Raw genomic sequence first — 20,056 nt, forward strand, 5'->3', positions numbered from 1 at the left:
TTCATCATGCTAATTTCTTTTTCCTGGAATGGTTTCTGTCATTGATTCCCTCGTTGGACGGCACCTTAATATCACGCCAGACATGTTAGCACTCAGACTTCACACAGTGACTGGGTCCAACGATTTCCCTTGACGCTCTGCGTCTGCGACAACTTGAATTTGAGAAAACTTTCCTTTTGAGTTTTGCGTCTTTCTGTCTCTCTCTCTCGGTCTGTCTCTCTCCTTTGGTCTCCTCTAGTGTTGAGCTCCACATTTGCACGTTTCACTGCCTGCTCACCTTGAGCAGCTGTTCAGCCACCTCCTGTAGCTTGAGACAGACAGTGACTGAGCATTCTGGGCCAGGCCTGCCTTCTGCCACCTCCTCAAACGGGTCCCTTTGGACTGCAGCCAGCATAGGGGAATGGAGTTGGTGGATGAGCGTGTGTGTGTGTGTGTGTGTTGGCGTGCTTGGATTAGATCGGTACAGGAAATGTACCACTTCGGGCTCAATAGCATTACAGTCACCGGGCACGTTTGTGCTTTTATCACCCTCTACGTCAGATTGATCGTGGCACCCGGAAAGGTCACTCGATGTGGGTTTTCAGAACGTGTCTCCTGAGACAGATTAAGAAACAAAATAAAAAAGTCGTCGTCGGCACGCGGATGAAGTACTTCAGCCTCCTCCACGCACTTGACATCCAAGGACAGGATGGAGCCGTCCAGGCTGGCCGATCCGTTTCAGTCAGCTCAGATTAAAATGTAGATTTTTGCAGCTCATTATGTTTGACCAAAGTTTGACTAAACAAAGCCGTGGAGAGTCAGACTTGGTTGGGCTATTGGATCGTCCCAACTATCTCTCAACCAAAATCAACAGTAGTATTTATGTAAAACGTTTTCTTAGTGCTCACTTTTCAACCACAATGTCCTGTGGTTTAGACAGAATTAGCCTTAATGGCCCAATAAGTCAAATTCCTTCTTTTATTTGCCAAAACTGAATTCATCTGTACCGATCTGTAGCAACAAGTCCAACCGAAGATTTTTATTCTTTATCTACGATGTGTTACGATTATTTATCGAATTATTAACGAGCATAAACAAAAGAGTTGGCAATTTAGGGTATGCTCCAAGACAGAGGTGCCTTTTATGATAACCTGTGTCAAGTTACACATTAACCTACAAGCAAGTTTTTAAAAAATATTTTTAAATATGCATCTGAAGGTATAAAACGTGTTAGCTGTTCCTTACAGCTGGGTGTGGGTCAGGGAATCAGAGAACGAAACTAAAGCAACTAAACCATCCAGGCAGAAACACACAAGAGCCTAAAAAAGAATCCTACAATAATAAAGTTTTATGTTGTGTTATCAGTCCCTCATTGATATGACATTCATTAGCACATTTAAGCTTCTGATCAATACTCTAAAAGTGACTAAGAAGCGTTTGCGCCGGCCGGGTTCTTCAAAACGCGGCTCAAAACGAGGATTCAACCGAAGCTGCTCGTTTCAGTGGTTTGAGTTAGAAAGCAGATAGAACCTGGCAAAATTATTTACACTTTTGTCGTGCCACTACAACCACAAACTTCAATGTATTGTCTTGGGATTTTATGGGTAAAGTGCAAGGGAACTATTCAACTCTTTTTACTCTGGTGTCTCTGAATAAAATCATTCAGTTGGGAAAAAATAAAAAACAACAAAAAAAACTCCATCTCTCCTCCAGTTCTATACTTCACACTCGAGTGCATGTTGAAAGCAGGGCAGTGAACAAAAAAAAAAAAAAAAAACAAACAAAGAGGAAGCAGAGTGGGTGGATTAAAAATATCTCCAGATTTGCTGAGTGGAGTTTTTCCTCTGGCTTTCATCTGCTTCACCTGTACAGACGGGGCAACAACAGAGGCTTTAAATCTTCACAGCTTCTTACGGGGCAACCTCTGACTCTGGCCCCAGACCTGCGGGGGCTTTGGCTTGGATAAAGCTCGTTTGTCTGTTGTCGGCCACAGCGCCCCGCTCCCGTCGCCTCCTCAAGGAGCGCACCTTTGAACCATTATGAATCTGAACACCTGAGTCGTGCAGCGGTGAAAAAGCGGACATGTTTCGCGACACTGTGAGGGTTTTATGTGTAAGCTCGATATAAAAATAAATAAATAAATAAATAAAGGAAATGTTTACTTTTACAAGTTTTCATATTCAGGAAGGTTGAATATGAAACCTTCCTGAACCTTCCTTCGTTTTGTTTATGTTCGAAACAAAACAAAGCCGTTTTGTTTCGAACATAATTGAAAAACGTTAACGAGAAACTGGTTGTGCCTCAGTGGGAGGATAATTTGTCATTGCAGGAAGTCGGCGACACACTGGCTCGGTTTCACTCAAACGTCCGTCGTGGTGTTTTTCATTTAAGAAGATTTGTTGCACTCGTGGCTTGTGTCTGACGGTAATCTGGCAGGAAGGCGGCAGATTAACGTCGTCAAAGAAACTGAAGATAGGAGTCGAATCTGAGACCAGGTCTATAAACTCTCGGCTTGCGAGTCGCCGGTTTCTAACCAGAGTGGGGATTTTTTTAAGCAACTTTGCGGCTGAACACACCAGTCTGACTCTCCTCGCTCATCCTGTCACTCATGTTTCTGACTCTGCATGTTTGACCGCAGTACAAGACTGCGTGACGCGCTTATTTTGAACAAAGTAACCCTCTGCCGGAGAGAGGCTTTTGGGTCAAAATAGGTGATAGATGGGCACATTATACTTTCTGGTTAATCCCATTGATAGGGCCAGCAGGATCTACAAATGTTTTTGCGAAGAAAAGTCGCTCAAAGTAATCCCAAACTGGGGCGTGCTCATGAGTAGCAAAAAACGGTCAATTCGGTTCAACCTCTTCATTGATTTCCACACCCTCCATTGTTCCTCACTTGCTACCAGGTGAGGTGGACGTTCCAGCCAGTCCAGGACGCAGAGGTGACAAACGAGCGGAGCAGCGAGGGGTAGGCAGCGGCGGCTAACCTCAGAGAGCGGATGTGATGAGAGTCAGGGGAGAAACAAAAAGGGACGGTTAGCGATGTATATGAGAGAGGGAGGGAGAGCGGAGCGATGGATTAAGAATGAGGGCGAAGTCATAAGTGAAAGAATGAAGGAGGGTGAGGACAGGAGGTGGTTGCTGGGAGGGGGCTGACGACGGGGGCAGGGTGAGACGGTGGCGCCACAAAATGGCTGCTTTTCTCCTGGTGCAAGACGGCATTAAAATCCAGCCCGAAGGTGTGTGAGCGCATAAATCTGGACTGATGATTAGAGGACATCTCAACCAGCAGAGCACTGAGCCATGAACTCATTATCTCTAATAGAGAGAACCGCCGCTGTCTTTAGTCTGGAGGGGCTTTTCTGACTGTCTTTCAGAGTGAAGTCACACGGTGGTTGGGGTTTCGCGGACAGAGCAGCTTCACCGAACAGGAAGCGAAGGAGATAATGAAGCCTTGTCTTTAGCCGAGGAATTCTGAGGAAGTCCTTCGCTCGTTTCTATGAACAAGTCGATGGCGTTCCAACCAATTAAGTGTGAAGGTCAAGCTTTGTCAAGAACTTGCAAGGGTTTCAAATATTTAGAAAGTCTTTTTTTTTTTTGATAATATTCTTATTTTCGCATCTGAGAGTTGAACTGTTTTTTACATTTTGTCCTCTTTTGCCGCCAAATTTATTAGCAACCATGTTAAGGATGCGACTGTTTTTTTAAATTGCTTTAATTAATGCAGTTCTCTGTCAGTTGGATGTGGATTATTTTTTGCTTCCCTGGAGAAAGAACGACTAATCGTGTCATTTCTGAAAACAGCCGTTTTCACTGGACTTTATTTCAGGGGATTAGCTTAAATGAGGCTAAGAAGAAATGCAATCTCTTTGCTTTTCTGCTTATTTTTCTAATTCTGGAAAAATATGAAAATCTTCTTCCATTTTGTCTCATCATCCCCCCAAAAAATCTGAAGTTTGTGGTTGTAATGTCATCAAATTTGCATAAAAAAAAAGAAGAATGCTATTTTAATCAGAACCCTTTTCGGTATATAAATACTGCAGTAAAGCAATTTGTTTAACTTCCTTGTGGTCTATGCAAATGTAAAAGAAAAGCCGAAAAATGTGGCTTTTCACCTTTCACTATAAATCAACTTCAGTTTGTCAGCTGATTAGCGTTGCTGTTTGCTTTTGACGCTGCAACAACGGCATGCTAAATCCTGTCAGAGCAGATCAAACGTAATAAAAGGATTAAAGCTTTTTGTTTGTTTAACAGGAATGTGAATAAGGTGCTGCGTTTCACTTTTCCGAAACAAGAAGAACGCCAAAGTCCACCAACTTACGCCGGTCTGATAAAGGCATCCGGGCAACAAATGCTGATCTGACATGGATTTACTTTCGCGCGTCGCTCCGGGGAACTATTATCAGAGGTGCGACGATACACATTCCATGCACTACAGCAGAGAGTCTGGAGAATAAATAAGAGTGGCCACACTTCATAACAGTCTGCTAACAATGGAGTTCTGGGACATGGAGGAACAGGCAAAAGTACATATTTGATTAGAAATGTCCACTGGTTTCATTTCTAGTTTATTTATTTGTTGTTGTTTTGTTTTGTTTTTTATACCACAAAAGTGGCGCTGTGACTTGCCTCTCATGTGTTTTAAGCCTGAGAAATAACCGTTTCCAGGGCCAACCACTTATTTCCACACCCCTGGAACAGATGAGTAAAATACCATAAAAATCTCCCTTTCATCTCTGTTATGCCGAAACATGCCGAAAAATCCTACCTTTAATTTCTCTGCATTAGTGGAATTCGTTTGGAGAAAAAAAAAAACGTTCATTTTGAGCACAAAATTTGTGCTGGCACATTCATTGCTTCCCCGAACAATTATCTATACAATAAATGTAACCATTGCATAACTGGAATTAGTATTTAATGTTTTTAAGTCAATCAAAGTTTAAAGGAAAAGCAACCATGCCATAAGTATGGTGAAGGATCTGTAATGCTGTGGGACTACTCACCCTGCCCTCCCAACGCCCTGGGAGCTTTGGGGGGAAGACATATTTAAAGTGGAAGACATACTTTTTTTAAGTAAAAGCATTTCACTTTGCCCAGTTTTATATAGAAAGGCTTCACCAGAATTCTAGATATTTCTGTGTGAGATTATGCTACTGCAAAAAACAAAGGCATTTATGAGGCCACAGTGACAGTTTTAACAAATATGTCATTTGTTTTTAAATATGAAGAAACGTACCCCGGTCTTAAAGATGAAGTTCCTGAATGTCAGACTTTTGTCCTGTTTCCTGTGGTGTTCTCCTGCTCAGGGTGTACCAGAAGCTCGGAGAGCCTCGCGTTCATTGACAGATCTGGATCCAGCGCGGGTCTGAGTGTGTCCTCTTACGGCCTTCGCTTCCTGGCATCCCCGTTGGTCTTCAGCCAAACCGCACGGGGGAAACGCGGCCAAATTCTGCATCGCATTAGAGGATAATGCCCTATCCACATTCCCTGCTTGTCCTGCTGCGGACCACAAGCAGCATCTGGTGCTGAATATGCAGTGACGAATGACGACACCCGAACCCGCTGCGGCGACTTTCTAAAAGTCGGCACGCCGCGTGGGGCTCGGTAGTTTTACAGCCCGGAGTGACGATAAGTCAGAAACGGGTGATGCCCTCCTTGTCAGTCCTTGAACTCTTCGTGAATCATAGCTCTACTCAGTCATCACCTCGCCGGCAAAATATAGGTGGGGGGGGGGGTAATAAGCCTGTCAGACGTGATCTGCTGGGCTGATGGGAGAGTTTAAAGTCCCATTTAGTGAGGCGATGGAACGGATGCATCATTTGAACTGACGGTAACGCGAGAGAGAACAGCTGGACACGACACTCGTCATGCAACACTCGCGATCCAAGGAGAAAACTCAGACTGCAATCAGCGTTTGGGACTGTAGAGGGGTTCAAGAAGCAATCACAGTAAGAGGAGCACCAAACGGCAATGTGCTTATCAGAGCCACACCAACACAGAGAGACAAGGAGAGAGATGAGCAGGAACCAAGAGAGAAAGGAACCAAAGCGGATGGACAGACAGAAAACATGAACGCTAGTCATAGTTGTGCGCTGACTGATACCTGGACCAGCCGATCTCCACTTCCCGCCACCTTGGAGCTGGCGTCCACACGTTGAGTTTGACATTCACATTCGACAATCAACACTCCCAGGGCAGAAGGGTCAGGGGGGATTCCATGCCACCGACGAAGAGTAACAAAACTGTGTGAATCGGGCAGCTCCGGTCAAGAGTCCGCCGTGGATCAGCAGGAGGGAGGCGACAGTCCGCCGTTTCCGGTTCGGCTGCTTGTAGCCTTTGATTTTGCACGTTTGCAGAGCTCGCTCCGTTGTGTCGAGAAGATTCCTTTGTTGGTTTGATCTATTCGGCAATGTTTTTTTGTCCTTTTTTTTTGTTCTTTTTCTGAGAATGGCTTTCTGTTGGTCTCAGGTCTGAAAGAAACACAGTTATAAACTTTAGCACAGTTCAGTTATTCTAAAGAAATAAAAAAAATTCAAAAAACGTAGAAAAACTGTAGCTCCCTGTTAGTTTGATCGGTTACAACAGATAATGTTAATATATAAAAGCAAAGCCAAGTGTTTGTTACAATATGACACAAGAGTTTGTGAAAATCCTCACCCGTCCTGAGGTCTTAGGTTGGTTATTGCAAAAGGCGACAGAAGGTTGGTCCTAGACGTTGCTGCGCAGTAACCCCCCCTGTGGGTGCTCCGGTGTACTGCACTCTGATGAGTTCTTGGCTTTGTCCTTGTTGTTGTTGGGCTCGTTGTCTTTGATGATGTCATACTGACGACAGAACAAGGCGATCACCCCTGAGGGATGATCGGGATGAACAGGAGAACGATTGTTAAGTAACTGCCGCCTAGAAATAAAATCTCTCTCTCTCTTTATGGTGATTGTGTAGAGAAACACAGAAAACCAACAAAGTTTGCGTTGAACTGTTCTTTTGGTGGGGTGGGATGAACACACAACAGATCACGTCCAAAACCAAGAACTGTGTGCTGGAGATTTGAATTTGTGGATGTTCTCCAACCCGAACAAGGTTTAAATGATATGTACTTGCAGAGATATATTAGGTTAAATGTCTCTTAGCAAGATTCTCAAAGACCTCATGCTTTTGTCGTTATGAACAAGGTCCAAAAGTAATTCTGTCTAGACATTAACCACTGTTCGAATGAAAAATGGTCAATCTAATTTAAATTGGTTCTTTTTCTGGACTGGACCCAAAAGGCTAACGTTAGCCAGTCTTATGCAAGCCCAAACCACTCTATGCGTTTGGAATCATTGTCCTGTTAATTCTCTGACACAGACAGAGCGACGTGGCAGATGCGTGCTCCCGACACGTCAATAGAGCCGATCCGAACGAACCGAGACAGAGACGTGAGCAGATGGAGCCGAGGGGGGCGGGATGTGAATCTGGACGGCGAGACACGACGCGGGAGCTGTCGATGCGGGGAGCAGATAGAGAACAAGCTCACAGGAAGGAGAAAGAGAATAATTCATGATGGTGGAGGAGTGTGTGATGGGATGAATCCAAACTTGACTTGGTATTTCTGCTTATGTCAGCCTCGGCAGATCTAATCATCGCGGTACCAAGGGGCAAGATGGGGGATATCTCCCTGTGATATCCCCCAGCATGCCCCACAGGCCCAATTAAGAGCTGAAAAACACAATTCGCCTCCTTGGCTGTAAGTTTGTTTGGTTTGGTTTTTTTCTACTATCGTGTGCTGCTCAGGTTTTTCTCCACTATGTTTTCTTTTACTCTTTGAATTTTCCTCAGTCCCTGCTACCAGTAATTGGGCGCATAACAACCCCTCCATGGAACGTATAGAGACCATATATATCTTGTTACGCATAGTGGAGTAAGATCAGAGACTTATCGTATGGCAAAAACAAAAACAAAAAACTAAAACTTTTGTAAACGGACATCTTGCCACTCAAATGTGAATATTTCCACAATAGGACGAAGAGTAGTTTTCTGTGGAGTGAGTTATCACTCTATTATTTGTGGAAACAGAGGCACAAAGCCTTTAGGGGTATTTTAATTTGCACAAATACAAAATACTACCTAGTATTTTTGGTCACGTTTATAGTGCAAATGTCTGAGTTTACCTGAAATGAAAAAACTAACTTAAAGGTAACTTTTAAGCAAAATATAGGAGCTTATTTGAAGTCAATAATTACTTCATTGATTTTTTTTTAAAGGACTAAATCCACAAGCAGGTTATTTTACTTTCTGACTAGCATGTTTCTGTCAGTATTAAGTAACTGTTGACTCAAAACAAGCTCCTCCACCTTTCTGAAAAGTTACTTGTAAGTTTTTTTTTTTGGTCTTATTTCAAGTGTGCTGAGATTTACAAACCTAAAGTGACATTTTTGTGTTTTCACAGCTCAACATAAATATTCAGTCATATCAGTTTATACTCATCTAACGTTTGGCTGGCTTTTTAACCATAATGGTGTTGCAGCAATCAACATTAGTTCAAGGCCAAATGCGGAGAAAGTGGAAGAAAATCCTTCAAAGTAATATTGAAGGGTCTTCAGAACACTTTTACAATCCTTAACAGAAAGCGACGGCTGGCTGTGTGTGTATGCACTAGTGTGTGTGTGTGTGTGGGGGGGTGTGTGTGTGTGTGTGTGTGTGTGTGTGTGTGTGTGTGTGTGTGTGTGGGTGTGGGTGTGGATGTGGGTGTGGGGGGGTGAGTGAGTGTGACGATTGAATTAAGAAAATGTAACTTCCAGATATTTTGATCCCAAAACTTTCAATCGAAAACTTTTGAACAATTAAAAGTGCTTTTTTTCTTCAGTAAATTAAAAACAAAAAAGAGGGCCTTGCTTGTTTTTATGACAGCAGTTCAACAAGAAACATATAATAAAATAAAAATAAAAATAAAAAAAACAGAAAAGAGGTGCATTCTGTGCCGGATCTCTCGAGTTGCAGGGTCGGGCGGCTGCTGAAGCTGCAGTTTGCTTATTGAGATTTCAGAGAGAAGAAATGCAAAATGAAGAAACAGAGAGAGGAAATAGAGGAACAAAAGCTGCAAGATGTATTATCTAATCTCATTAGGAGGTGGTGGATATTAGTTTTTCATGTTGTGCAACTCTAATAAGGATTAATACGTGAAAACGTGGGAGCAGCAGATGGCAGGAGGGGCTGTTCTTTCCTACCAAAGCTGAATTTATTTCTATCCTCTAAAACTTTACTTTGTCTAACTGTCCTGTCATAAGGATCCATACGTTTGATACGAAGTCCACTTTTATGAACTTTTTCTGTTTGTTGTGAAGAGTAAAGGATCTTCTCTAAGGATTGACTGTAATTATCAGGCTAAATTAAATAATTATTAAGTCTTTAATCTGTTTCTCTGCTATTTTGTTTTTAAATAACACTTGGCCACCTTTCTGAAAAGTGGCAAAAAATCATTTACAAATCCAGACATAATATTTAGCAAATCAGAATAAGACCTGGAATAATGAAAGAGCTGCTGGGTCAGATGCAAAAAGACATACAAACATAAAGAAAATTTGAAGTTTTAGAACTCGGAAATTTCCTTTGTGTTTTCTGGAAGATTTCTGAGCTCAGTCTTCAAATTTGTGAATTTTTTTTTTGTTTTTTAATAAATTTTAGACTTTCTTTGGGTGTGCTGTGATGGTGCAGGGGTTCAGCACAACTCACATATAAAGGCAAGAGATCCAATTGACTGAACTTTTTGGATTATAAAAACCAATCCAAAAAGTTCTGACAACTTTTAGGAAACTTGCCCGAAAAGCCTTGCGGCGAGTTATCCCTCACAGAAATATGGCACCCGAAGCCGAATGCTTGTTCCCAAGTAGGAACTCCATCAGAGAGCTTAATTACTCTGCAGGTACTGCCGTCCTGGAAGGTGCCTGATGATAAATGACCAATAACGCAGAAGAACATTACCTGCCCACATGACGAGCACCACAACAATGATGATGAGCTCTCCGGCCCTCAGCTGGGCAGCCTGACCAACCTCCTCCATCGTCACCTCATCTGCAGAGAGAACACATACACACACGCAAACACACACATAGAGTCAACAAAGGGAAGGTGGAAGATACTATGTTTCAACAGCAGTTGGAGCATAAATAAAAAAATGTCCCAACAGTCGTAAACTCCGCAGGGAAAGATAAAAAGAATCAAAGACAGGCGACGTGAGGAACGAGAGGCAGGCTGGTGTGAATTCTTCACCCTGCTCTGTGTAATTAAAGCTAAGTGAGAGCAGCCGACTGCGGGGACAAAAGGAGCCCAGACCCTCACCCAATCAGTCACTGGGCTTTCCCTCGCTGACAGCGCTCTGGCCGCTGCGGCGTGAAACCAATCGCAGCCATAAAGGCTGGAACACACTCTGAATTACAGCCTCTCTCACCCTCTGCTGCCATCAGAGAACATCCTGCCTCTGCATGCTGGCTGGGCAAAGCAAACACGACACATTTTACAGCCTTTCGCTTCCTTCTTCGCTGTTCGTCTTTGTTTTTAAGCGCCATCCAGTGTGTTAGAGGCACAGTTTCTGTATGACAGTGGAAATTAGATGTCTGCTTCTGGTGCACATTTGAATCAGAGGAACAGTGTCCTGTATCTGGTGCGGGAAGAAAATTGGACAGGCTGGAAAAAACTATAGGAGCAGAAATTGGAAGAAGGGGAAAGAAGTAGGTGGGATGGAGAAACAAGAGCCTGTGTGAAGGAACAGGTGACCTTTAAGACGTCCACAGTCTTAAAGGTCAACTGTAGAGTCAACATTCCTCCATGTAGGAGACAACGCATATATTTATGAATTAAATATTAGGGTTGTCAAAACGCTCAGAGCTCACAAGAACAAAACACTGAAAATAGAGAATTAATATCCAATCAAAAAAATGTTTCAACTCGCCACAAGTAATTTTTATTTACCTTTGTTTAAGTTGATAACTTCAGAAAGCTGCCTTGTCTAACTAATATTATCCTAAGTCCAAATTATTCACAAATTTTTTTTGTGTGTGTAGCATAATGTACTTGAAAGAAAACACAGCCAAGAGCGCACAATGCTACTTGCAGCTATTGAATGTCACAAAGCAACAGCTGGTGTAGGTGGTGATTGATCCGCAAGAGTGGAGTTCAAGAAGACTGGATGTTAGCTTCTGCATATTTATCGTCTGAACTAGTAAAAGAAGCAGCGGCAAGCGATTTTTAGAGGCCGACTGAAGTATTTGTGGATTTTAGCCGTTTGGTTTCTTGCGGTGTCCAGCCTCCACAAACAGCGGAAGGTCAACAGAGTCGTGAATATAGCGATAACTTGTCCCATGAGATGCCACTGAAACTGGATCAGGCAGCACAAATTCTGACTATTTGGGGTAAAATCTTCAAAAGTATTTCAAAATGCCAGAGAGTTGACAACCTGACGTCGCTGATAATGAACTGCACTGAACCGACGTGGTTTCTTCGTACCATACGGCCGTAGAGGTGAAAGCCAGCGAACCCCGCCCTCTGAAAGCTACATGTTTGTTTTCGAGTGGCGGTCGCCTTCAGGGGAGAGTCGCCGTTCCACGAGGGCCTTCGTGACACATCGTCTTTGTCTGGGCAAGTTTAGGATTTTGCTCTTCATACATCTCTGCTCTGCCTAGCTGTCGAAATCACTGTTACCATAGCGATCCCTCTAAGCTTCACCTGCAGCCCGAGGCCTGACAGAAGGAGTGAAAGGTTTATGCACTTTAATAAGCTCAATGTGGACAGTAGTCTGTGAGGGCTTGGCATAATGACATTAAATATGTCTTAATTTGTCAGATTGGTTGGCTTTCAGTAACAGTCAAGCAGGTCAAAACACTGGGAAACAAATCATCTCATGTCCAGAATTGTTTGGCCATATTTAAATATCACTTGCGAACAAAAGGAGAAGCAGAACCTGCAAGAAAAAGACTGATTAAAGTTTCAACACAGGTCCAACAGTATGGAGGCTCGTAAAATGTGATTGCTGGGAAAGACTACCAAGAAACCTCCAGCGATTTAGCTCGATACTCCGGGAACACCTGCAGTATTTTCTCCATCCTAGCGATAGACGGTTTGGGAAGATAAGCAAACCCGTCTGACAGAAACGCAGTGCCGAGCGGCGTGCCGGCCCGCACCGCGGCTACAAATGCAAAGTGGTGTCAGGCTGATTAATACCCGCTTAGAGGGGGAGGAGAGCAGTAATGGCCGGGAGATTTAATCAGGACAGCTAATGAATGCTTCCACCAACACCAACCAGATTCATCCATCAAAGTCAGAGCTCGGCAACAATTGGGACAAATCACGCCTCTAAATATGTGTCATGTGACCAGATGTTTGGTGGCTCACAAAAGCATTCACACCCCTTGAAATGTTGCCGTATGACCAAGACAAACTTCAAGGTGTCTTACGATTTCATTTGATTGATTCAGGGCATTTGCAGGCTTCAGGGAGTCAAATGACACGCGGAGTAAAATTTAAGGTCAAAAACCGATGAGAGAAACCATAGAGCCAAACTTAAAAAGTTTTGTTTTTTCTCCCAGAATGAGTCTGGCCTCACGTAGGTTGGCAACAGAAGTGAGCCGGTGGTAAAAATGAGCTTTGTCCAGCCAACTAGCGATAAATTTGTAAGTTGTTCATGATAGGTACAGAAAAGCTGGCTAGCTAGAAAGCCAGCGTATGTTAGCAGCTGTATGTTAGCTTCAACCACCGTTAGTGACAATGAAGAGGTCTGCACAAACGTTTGCCAGACAAAACGGAAAGAAACAATCCACTGCTCAGGATTGAGCAACTGTTATTTGTGAACTTTATAAATCAAACATTTATAAACATTGTTGTTGATAACTTCTTCTTCTGTTCGCTGATTTATTTGGCCGCAATCCTACTGGAGAAATCTAGCTCAATGGGAGAAACCCCAGATTGTCACTGAAGGGAGATGAAAGTCAAGCAGAATGGCCAGGCTAAAAACCACCTCCAGTGAGCACAAAATGTTTTTACAAAATCCAGAAAGCTTTTTTGAATTTTGCCTTTTACTTTCTTAATGCGGTGCTACAAAATGTGCATAAAAAACATTGATGGAATCACAGCTACAGTGGCCACATCACGATTTGGTCTACCTTCCAACGAGACAACGACTCCCCACACACCTACAATGGGATAACTTAAACCTGAATCCAACCGAGAATCTGTGGTGTGACTCGGAAATGTATCTTCACAGAAGCTCTAAATCCAATCTGACCAAGCTTTACAAGAAGGAATGAACAGAAATTTCAATCTCTATGGGGGCTTGGTGTGTCATAACCTCAATACGACAGAGAAGGAAAGCTGCATTACAACAGATGGATTTTGTTTTCTTTTGCTATATAAATACAGCATGAGCTCTAACCATGTGTCTTGAACAGGACCAAGGCGAGCTCAGTCAGTGCGGGGGCTTCCAGGGAACAGACCGCTGCGTCCTCTTATCGCCTCGCCGCTGATGAGCGCGTTAGTATTTTTGCAGGGTCCCCTCTGAAGCGGCCGCTTTTGGTAGCAGAACTAGGTCGGACGTGATAAAACTGGGAGCGCCGCGTGCCGCTCCAGATAAGAGCCAGCAGGATCTCTGCGTACTCGAGAGAGAGAAGCTGGAAGGCGCGAGGAGTTCACGCCCGAGATTTGTGTTTTTGTTATCGTTTTGTTCGTCCGGGAGACGCAGAAAACAGAAAATAGCGTGACATATATAGTCTGGGGGTGGGGGGGCAAGAGTAATAAAATAAATTTTTCAGTGTGTGTGTCAACAGAGGCAGAAAGAAGGAAGCCCATTGTTTGTTTTCTCTATATGCGCTGATACATGATTGCCTCTGTTTCTATATGCTCTCATGATTGCATGTTTTTGTATGCGTCAAATTTCGATTTCCCTCGTTTGTAGCATATCCTGTTCCATTATAAGCTACACGGCGACGTCCACAGTGGGAAAAATACACAACAACTGTATTTACATATAGATTAGCATTCGGAGGCCCTGGTGACACGGCTCGCGGTTTGCTAGCAGAGACAGGTGCGGCGCCTCTTTGCCAGAGAAGTTTTATCACCACACTTTGTCTCGTTCCGACCACAAAATTCGGTGCGTTTCTTTGGGATTTTATGTGATGATTCAACACAAAGTAAAAAGCATAAAAACAAAGCGGAAGGGAAAGGGCATAAACATCTGAAAAGTGTGGCAGGTGTGTGTTTTTTTAGAGTGTCTCTACCGTTTTTTTTGTCACCCCCGTAAATCAGCTCGGCCTCAGTCAGATTCAATAGGGAGTGTCTACGACGGTCAGTTGTCAAGTCTTGCCACAGATTCTCAATTGGACTCGCTACTTGACTTTGACTTGTACCACACATTATCAACACAGGCCTAGTGCGCCCTCTTGCGGTTTTGTGTGAAAATAACGTGATATGATATAACAATGTGTTAATAATTTCAAACATAAGTCGCTCCGGAGTACAACTCGCACCACCGGCCAAACTAAGAAAAAAACTACGACTTAAAGTCCGGAAAATACGGTAGGCTATCTGTTACAAATGAACTCAATTTGTTTTTTAAGTTGGATAACCTGCATTTTGTTTTTTTCAGTGAATATAGAGCTTTTTTTTTTTTTAATTTATGGGTATTGGAGTAAAAACGAATCGCATTTTTCATACATTTTGCAAGAGAAACCCAACTCAGGATGTTTAAATCTGAGCAAACCCTGTCGAGAATCTGAATCTCACCGGGACTCTTGGACGCCATTTTCTCCGACTCTTTTGGCGTTCTGAAGAGAACGGGCTGACTGGGGGGGCTGCTGCCTCCCATGCTGATGGTCTGGACGTGGACGATGTACTCGGTGTCCTCGTCCAGGTCCCACAGCGCGCAGGAGCGGGTGGTGGTGTTCACTTCCTGGATGAACCTGAACATCCGCACATCCTTCTTCTGCGGGGAAAACAAAAAGCAAACAAAAAAAAAATAATAATAATAATCAAGCTTACAATCCATTTTTGTTTACCTTGTTCAAACTAAATTTGAATTGTAACCACTGTAAATTTCTGTAAGGAACTTCAGTTTTCTATGCTGTGGCTTAATGTATGCTAATGTTTACGCTCCTGTCCAGGGGAACAGTTGGGGAAAAAGTTTAAGTAAAGTCTCTCAGGGTTTATTTTAACAACGCAGTAAAGCTTAAAGACAGAAATTGCTTTCTAGGCCATGTACACTCTCCTGGAAATGGCCATTATTACCCCGCTACAGCTGCTTGCTCAGGTCAATTGGCTCCTGCTGGATTAAAGACCAAGGCTCCTCGGGGACACTTTTATTTACCGGGCAATTATAAAAGGAAATTTCTTAAGCCATTAAAACTTCACGAGGACAAAATGTTCGTCTAACATGGATTTCCAAAGCGCTGCGACGTGGCAGCAGAAACTAGGCTTCTGAAAGCTGCAATTTTCTGCTCCAGTTTGAATAATTAATGAAAAAAATATATAAAAAATGTGAGCACGAATATGAATTACTTTGGTGCTCAGGCAAAAACAAAAACAAGACGATTCGCTTGAAGAGTTAAGGAGATACTTTGAGATTTGTATGATAACTTAAGTTCAATCTGAAAATACATCTTCTATGGTTTTATAGCCAGAAATGCAAATGCTAACACGACTGGCCAACATAATTATTAACCTTATTGCTTAAACAGTGATTATTATCAGCTTCAATACTATGACAATTTCCACATAGCTACATAATGTTGCAGACATACAACATATATTTGAAGCATCAGACACTCATGACACTTGAATCAGGGTCATCTACAGATGACAGATCTACATCATCAATGCAAAATTAAGTCAGCTAAATTTAGGTGAAGCGCCAAAAATTTAATTTTGTCAAAGTGCTGTATTTTCTAAACAGATGTACTTTGTAGAACATGATCTAAAAAACAGATAGAATAAAATACCAGTTAAATACAATGCCAGCTGGTTTTAATGGAAATGCTTATTTGAACAGAAGCTTGGCGCCGTTAAGCTCCCTTACAACCCTGCTGTGGTTTTAATGTTTGTTTTGAACATTATTTTCAGGCCCTCTTTGCTAAAGGCATTGCAAAAAAAGGAAGAAAAAAAAACAAAAAACAAACTCACACATACCTGTTGCGTGATGGCGAATCCGATGACGGGATCTCCCTCCAAGATCTCCCACGTCACCACAGCCGAGTTGACCTCCAGCTCTCTGATGGTCACATTGAGCGGAGCTGACAGCGCAGCGTCTAACACAGACACAGAAGGATTTTTAATTAGCAAGGACAGAACATAAATTCTATATTCCCGCACTTTGCAATTGATATAATAAATCCTACCGCGGAGAGCAGAACAGCCTCCTCATGATCACTCTCTTTGAACTCTTCTTCTTTTCTTTTTTTTTGCTCTCTCAGCCCACTTTCACTCAGATCTTCCTCTCTCCACCCACAAATTAGTCGATCTCCTTTCGTTTACACCCAGCCTAATTAACACACTTCAGTCTGTCGGGGTTCCCCACAGGAAGACGATGCTCCCCACCCGTCTTTGTTTCCGATTCTCACACGTTTTTCGGCCTCTGTCTCCTCTGCTCTTTCGTACATTCTGCGAATGTAATACGGCGCTCATCTTTCATGACCGATCTTGTTGAAGTTTGAATCATTTCCATTTCTGAACTGCGGAAAGGAATAGAGCTGAATGTGTGTGTGTGACTTTGCAGACGGGAAGTGTGTGTGTGTCAGTAACAACACACAAAATGCTGGATTTCCCTCGAGTCCAGCTCGACAAATTAACGTCAGAGTTAGACCTTAGTTTGGTCACAATAGTGACTCCTTGGTCTTTCTCAACACTAAAGCTGTTCTTTCCTAAAACGTAACAAAAGACTACAAAATGAAAATGTTGCAGGTAGTCCTTTTAATGCTTCTTGGTTATATCATACAGCATGCTTGAACACTTTTGAAATTTTCGACCCATTACGTGATACACCCTAATTGGCAATTATCGGTATAGTCCACCGTTTCCATGGCAGTCTCGCCAGCATCCCATATTTGCTTCTGACTAATGAGCAAAAATTGGCAGCTTGCATTTACTGTAAGATGAGCAAGTAGCAAGACATGCAGACATGCAGTGTCAAGAAAATGTCTGGAATGTCACCCCACTGACTCCTTCCAATATTTAGCTGATTTATGCCAGCTAACAAGTCAACCACTTCAGCAGAGATGGTGCTAATTAGCTTCAGCAGTATTATGGTAACGCTGGTGTTACAGAATTAGCAGTATTATTCTGATGCGACTGCCACATCTCATTTGTGTTTAGCAGTATCAGCAATATCACCAATATTGTTGTATTGAAACAGAAATGTTGGTAGGAACTCCAAACTTAAATTTGTAGATTTCCTATAAATAAATGGACAAATACAAAGAAGGAACTGAGCTGATTGGCAGTGGGAAAACAATCCATAGAGGTGCACCGACTGCAATTTCTGGCCGATCACCAAGCTTAACCTGCCAATTCCGACTATTGTTAATTGTCAATGTGCAGACGTGACCCAGTCAAACCTCTGTCAACAGAGAGCAAAAGAGGACAGTGGTTGATTCTTAGACGTTTGAGCTAGGTAAGATCGGCTTCATATGTAAAAATCGGCACGATCACAATCTCCCAAAATGAAGGAAATTGGCACCGATAAATCGGTGCGCCCTTAATAACTCAGAAAAGTTGTGGAGCCTGAGCCCCCGAACATCTGGACAAATATTCTCTGAACAAGTCCCTTACAGAACTACAAATGCAGAAAGAGATGCATTTTCTCCCCTCTCTATTTTTATTGAGGTAAACCATCATAAAGTGGGAAGGCAGACAATACAAAGTTAGCAAGAATGTTTTCCAAATGGAAACCTAATAACATGTGGGGTTTGTACATGTGGACATTTACCCATTCGATCAACTTAAGTTGTCTGTGAGTATCAATTATAAAGTCAAGCCACAGATCGTCAATTAAATGTGGGTCTGGACTTTGACTGTAGCCATGTCCTATTCGGTTTGCAGTTGATGGACCAAATATTGATGTGTGAAATGTCACATGCAAACTTAATGAAATGGATTGATGAGGTTGTAATGCGACAGACTGAGAAAATGAAGAGACTTTTGCGAGACTTTCCAGCCTGCAGTCACATGGATGTGACTGCAGATCACATCCATGTGTCATGACAGTCTCCCATAAAAGGGATCCCGCTACAAACAAACTGGATCAGCCAGACCTCAGAACGTAGCAGAACGTTCCCGACTACTCCACAGGTCACGAAATGATTTTAAACAACGTTCCAGAAATACAAATCTGCCTCCTAAAATCTCATACACGCACACACACACACACACACACACACACACACACACACACACACACACACACACACACACACACACACACACACACACACACACACACACACATCTTCAGACCAAACGAAAGTGATCTCTCCAGGCTGAGATAAAGCCTCGACGATCTTATCTCCAAGAGACAGGATTTCTAAAGGACTATCCGTCATCTGTGAGCTTCCATGGTCAGGAAACACAATGGAAGTGAGACCTTTGGACTCAAACAAATTTCCTCTGTTGAGTGTAACTCGCAGAACAACCCAGGACGCGTCATCTATCATCGTTTAAAAGGGGCTGGAAATAACCTCACAGGGAAAGTGACGGACGCTGAAAAAATGTCCAGACGAATCAGAATCGTCTGGATGAGGTTGAAACTGAATAACTTGGATTGCGCTGTGTGTGTAGGGGTGTGTGTGTGTGTGTATGCGTGTGCGAGTGTGTGTATGTGTGTGTGGCTTGAACTCTAGCTGGGAGCTACGATCTCATCTCGGATTCCATTTCAAGACATTCACCTGGATTATGAGGACATTTCTGCCTCTAGTTGTGTCAGAGTGATCCTAAAAGTCATGCTACTGCAGCCTGATGACCTCATGTCAGCCCATCACAAATCTCATTGTGACTGCAGATCACATCCATGTGTCATGACAGTCTCCCACTAAAGGGATCCCGCTACAAACAAACTGGATCAGCGTTGCTGCGAAACTACACACATCAGCCCCGCTGGAGGTGTTTGCTCAGCCGGTACGTCCCCCCCCCCCACCCCACCACCACCTCCACGGATCTCCTCTGTTTACCTGCGGTCATCGTTCACCAACCTGTGGTCCAACTCACCGGCTTTAACGGAGGAAGCCGAGAGGAGGGAGCCCAGCAAGAGCAGCGGCAGCGCCGCCGCAGACAAGCCCGGTTTCGCCATCCTCCTCCTCCTCCTCCTGCTGCTGCTGCTTCTTCTTCTTGCGGGGCTTCACATCCTGCGCGGCCCATTTATCACATCGCATTTACGGCGAGCGAGACGAGCGTCCCCCGGCCGGTGAGGAGGGCGGAGGGGTGGATGGTGGCGGGTCGGGGGAGGAGGAGGATAGGGGGGGACCGGAGGGCGGACTTGTTGTGCCGGAGGCGAGGCTCTCTGGAAGTCGCGAGCTGCAGCAGAAGCGCCAGCAGCGGCGGCGCAACAACAGCCGGAGGAAGAGGAGGAAGAGTAGGAGGAAGAGAAGGAGGAGGAGGAGGAGGAGGAAGAGAAGGAGGGACCGAGATGAAGGTGAAGAGAGAGGGAGGTGGAGAGGAAGCGAGGGAGGAAAGTACCGGTGTGGTGACGGGGATGGCGGCTCGGAGGGGTCAGTCCGAACCGGCTGGTGGGAGACGAGAGGAGAAACGCTCGCGCAAAAACACCTGCGGCGGTGCGCGTGAGGTCACTGAACAGAAGGAAACCGGAAAACAACACACGCACAAATAAATAAAATGAATAAATAATAAATAAAGTAGACACACAAACATGATTGATTATATTTCATTTCATTAAACGAGTTGGCGAATATAGTAAAATATTATAGTAAAAATATAGTAAAATTTCATATGTGCTCTGATGAGGTAAAAATAAGCCTGTTTAAAGCTTACTGTACATCCTTGTATACAGCTCCTTTGTGGTGCAAATTTAAAAAAAACTAGTATGCAGAAGCTTAAGGTTGCTTATAATGACTC

The 20,056-nt window shown here is 43.5% G+C and overlaps 1 protein-coding gene and 1 long non-coding RNA gene across 3 annotated transcripts in view; one reads left to right on the forward strand and one right to left on the reverse strand.

The window, feature by feature from the left end:
* Positions 1-19,659, reverse strand: part of fndc5b (fibronectin type III domain containing 5b) — a 49,207-nt gene extending 29,548 nt beyond the window's left edge. Inside the window, exons 1-6 of one of the 2 annotated variants that reach the window (XM_055055912.1) lie at positions 19,193-19,659; positions 16,124-16,242; positions 14,726-14,924; positions 9,938-10,027; positions 6,637-6,827; positions 6,083-6,449 (exon numbers count right to left, since the gene is read on the reverse strand). In XM_055055912.1, the coding sequence (XP_054911887.1) occupies positions 6,688-6,827; positions 9,938-10,027; positions 14,726-14,924; positions 16,124-16,242; positions 19,193-19,274 (630 nt within the window). In that variant the 5' untranslated portion in view covers positions 19,275-19,659 and the 3' untranslated portion in view covers positions 6,083-6,449; positions 6,637-6,687. Of the gene's footprint in view, positions 1-5,967; positions 6,450-6,636; positions 6,828-9,937; positions 10,028-14,725; positions 14,925-16,123; positions 16,243-19,192 lie in introns of those variants that run through there. The other variant, XM_055055911.1, reaches the window with a different exon arrangement.
* LOC129376318 (uncharacterized) lies at positions 2,076-5,374 on the forward strand. The gene is made up of 3 exons (XR_008607738.1): positions 2,076-2,474; positions 4,234-4,387; positions 5,286-5,374. It is a non-coding gene; the product is annotated as an uncharacterized LOC129376318 (long non-coding RNA).
* Positions 19,660-20,056: the final 397 nt, after the last annotated feature.

This window comes from Poeciliopsis prolifica, unplaced genomic scaffold (assembly GCF_027474105.1).
Source record: "Poeciliopsis prolifica strain line A6 unplaced genomic scaffold, Auburn_PproV2 SCAFFOLD043, whole genome shotgun sequence".
Lineage (NCBI taxonomy): Eukaryota > Metazoa > Chordata > Actinopteri > Cyprinodontiformes > Poeciliidae > Poeciliopsis > Poeciliopsis prolifica.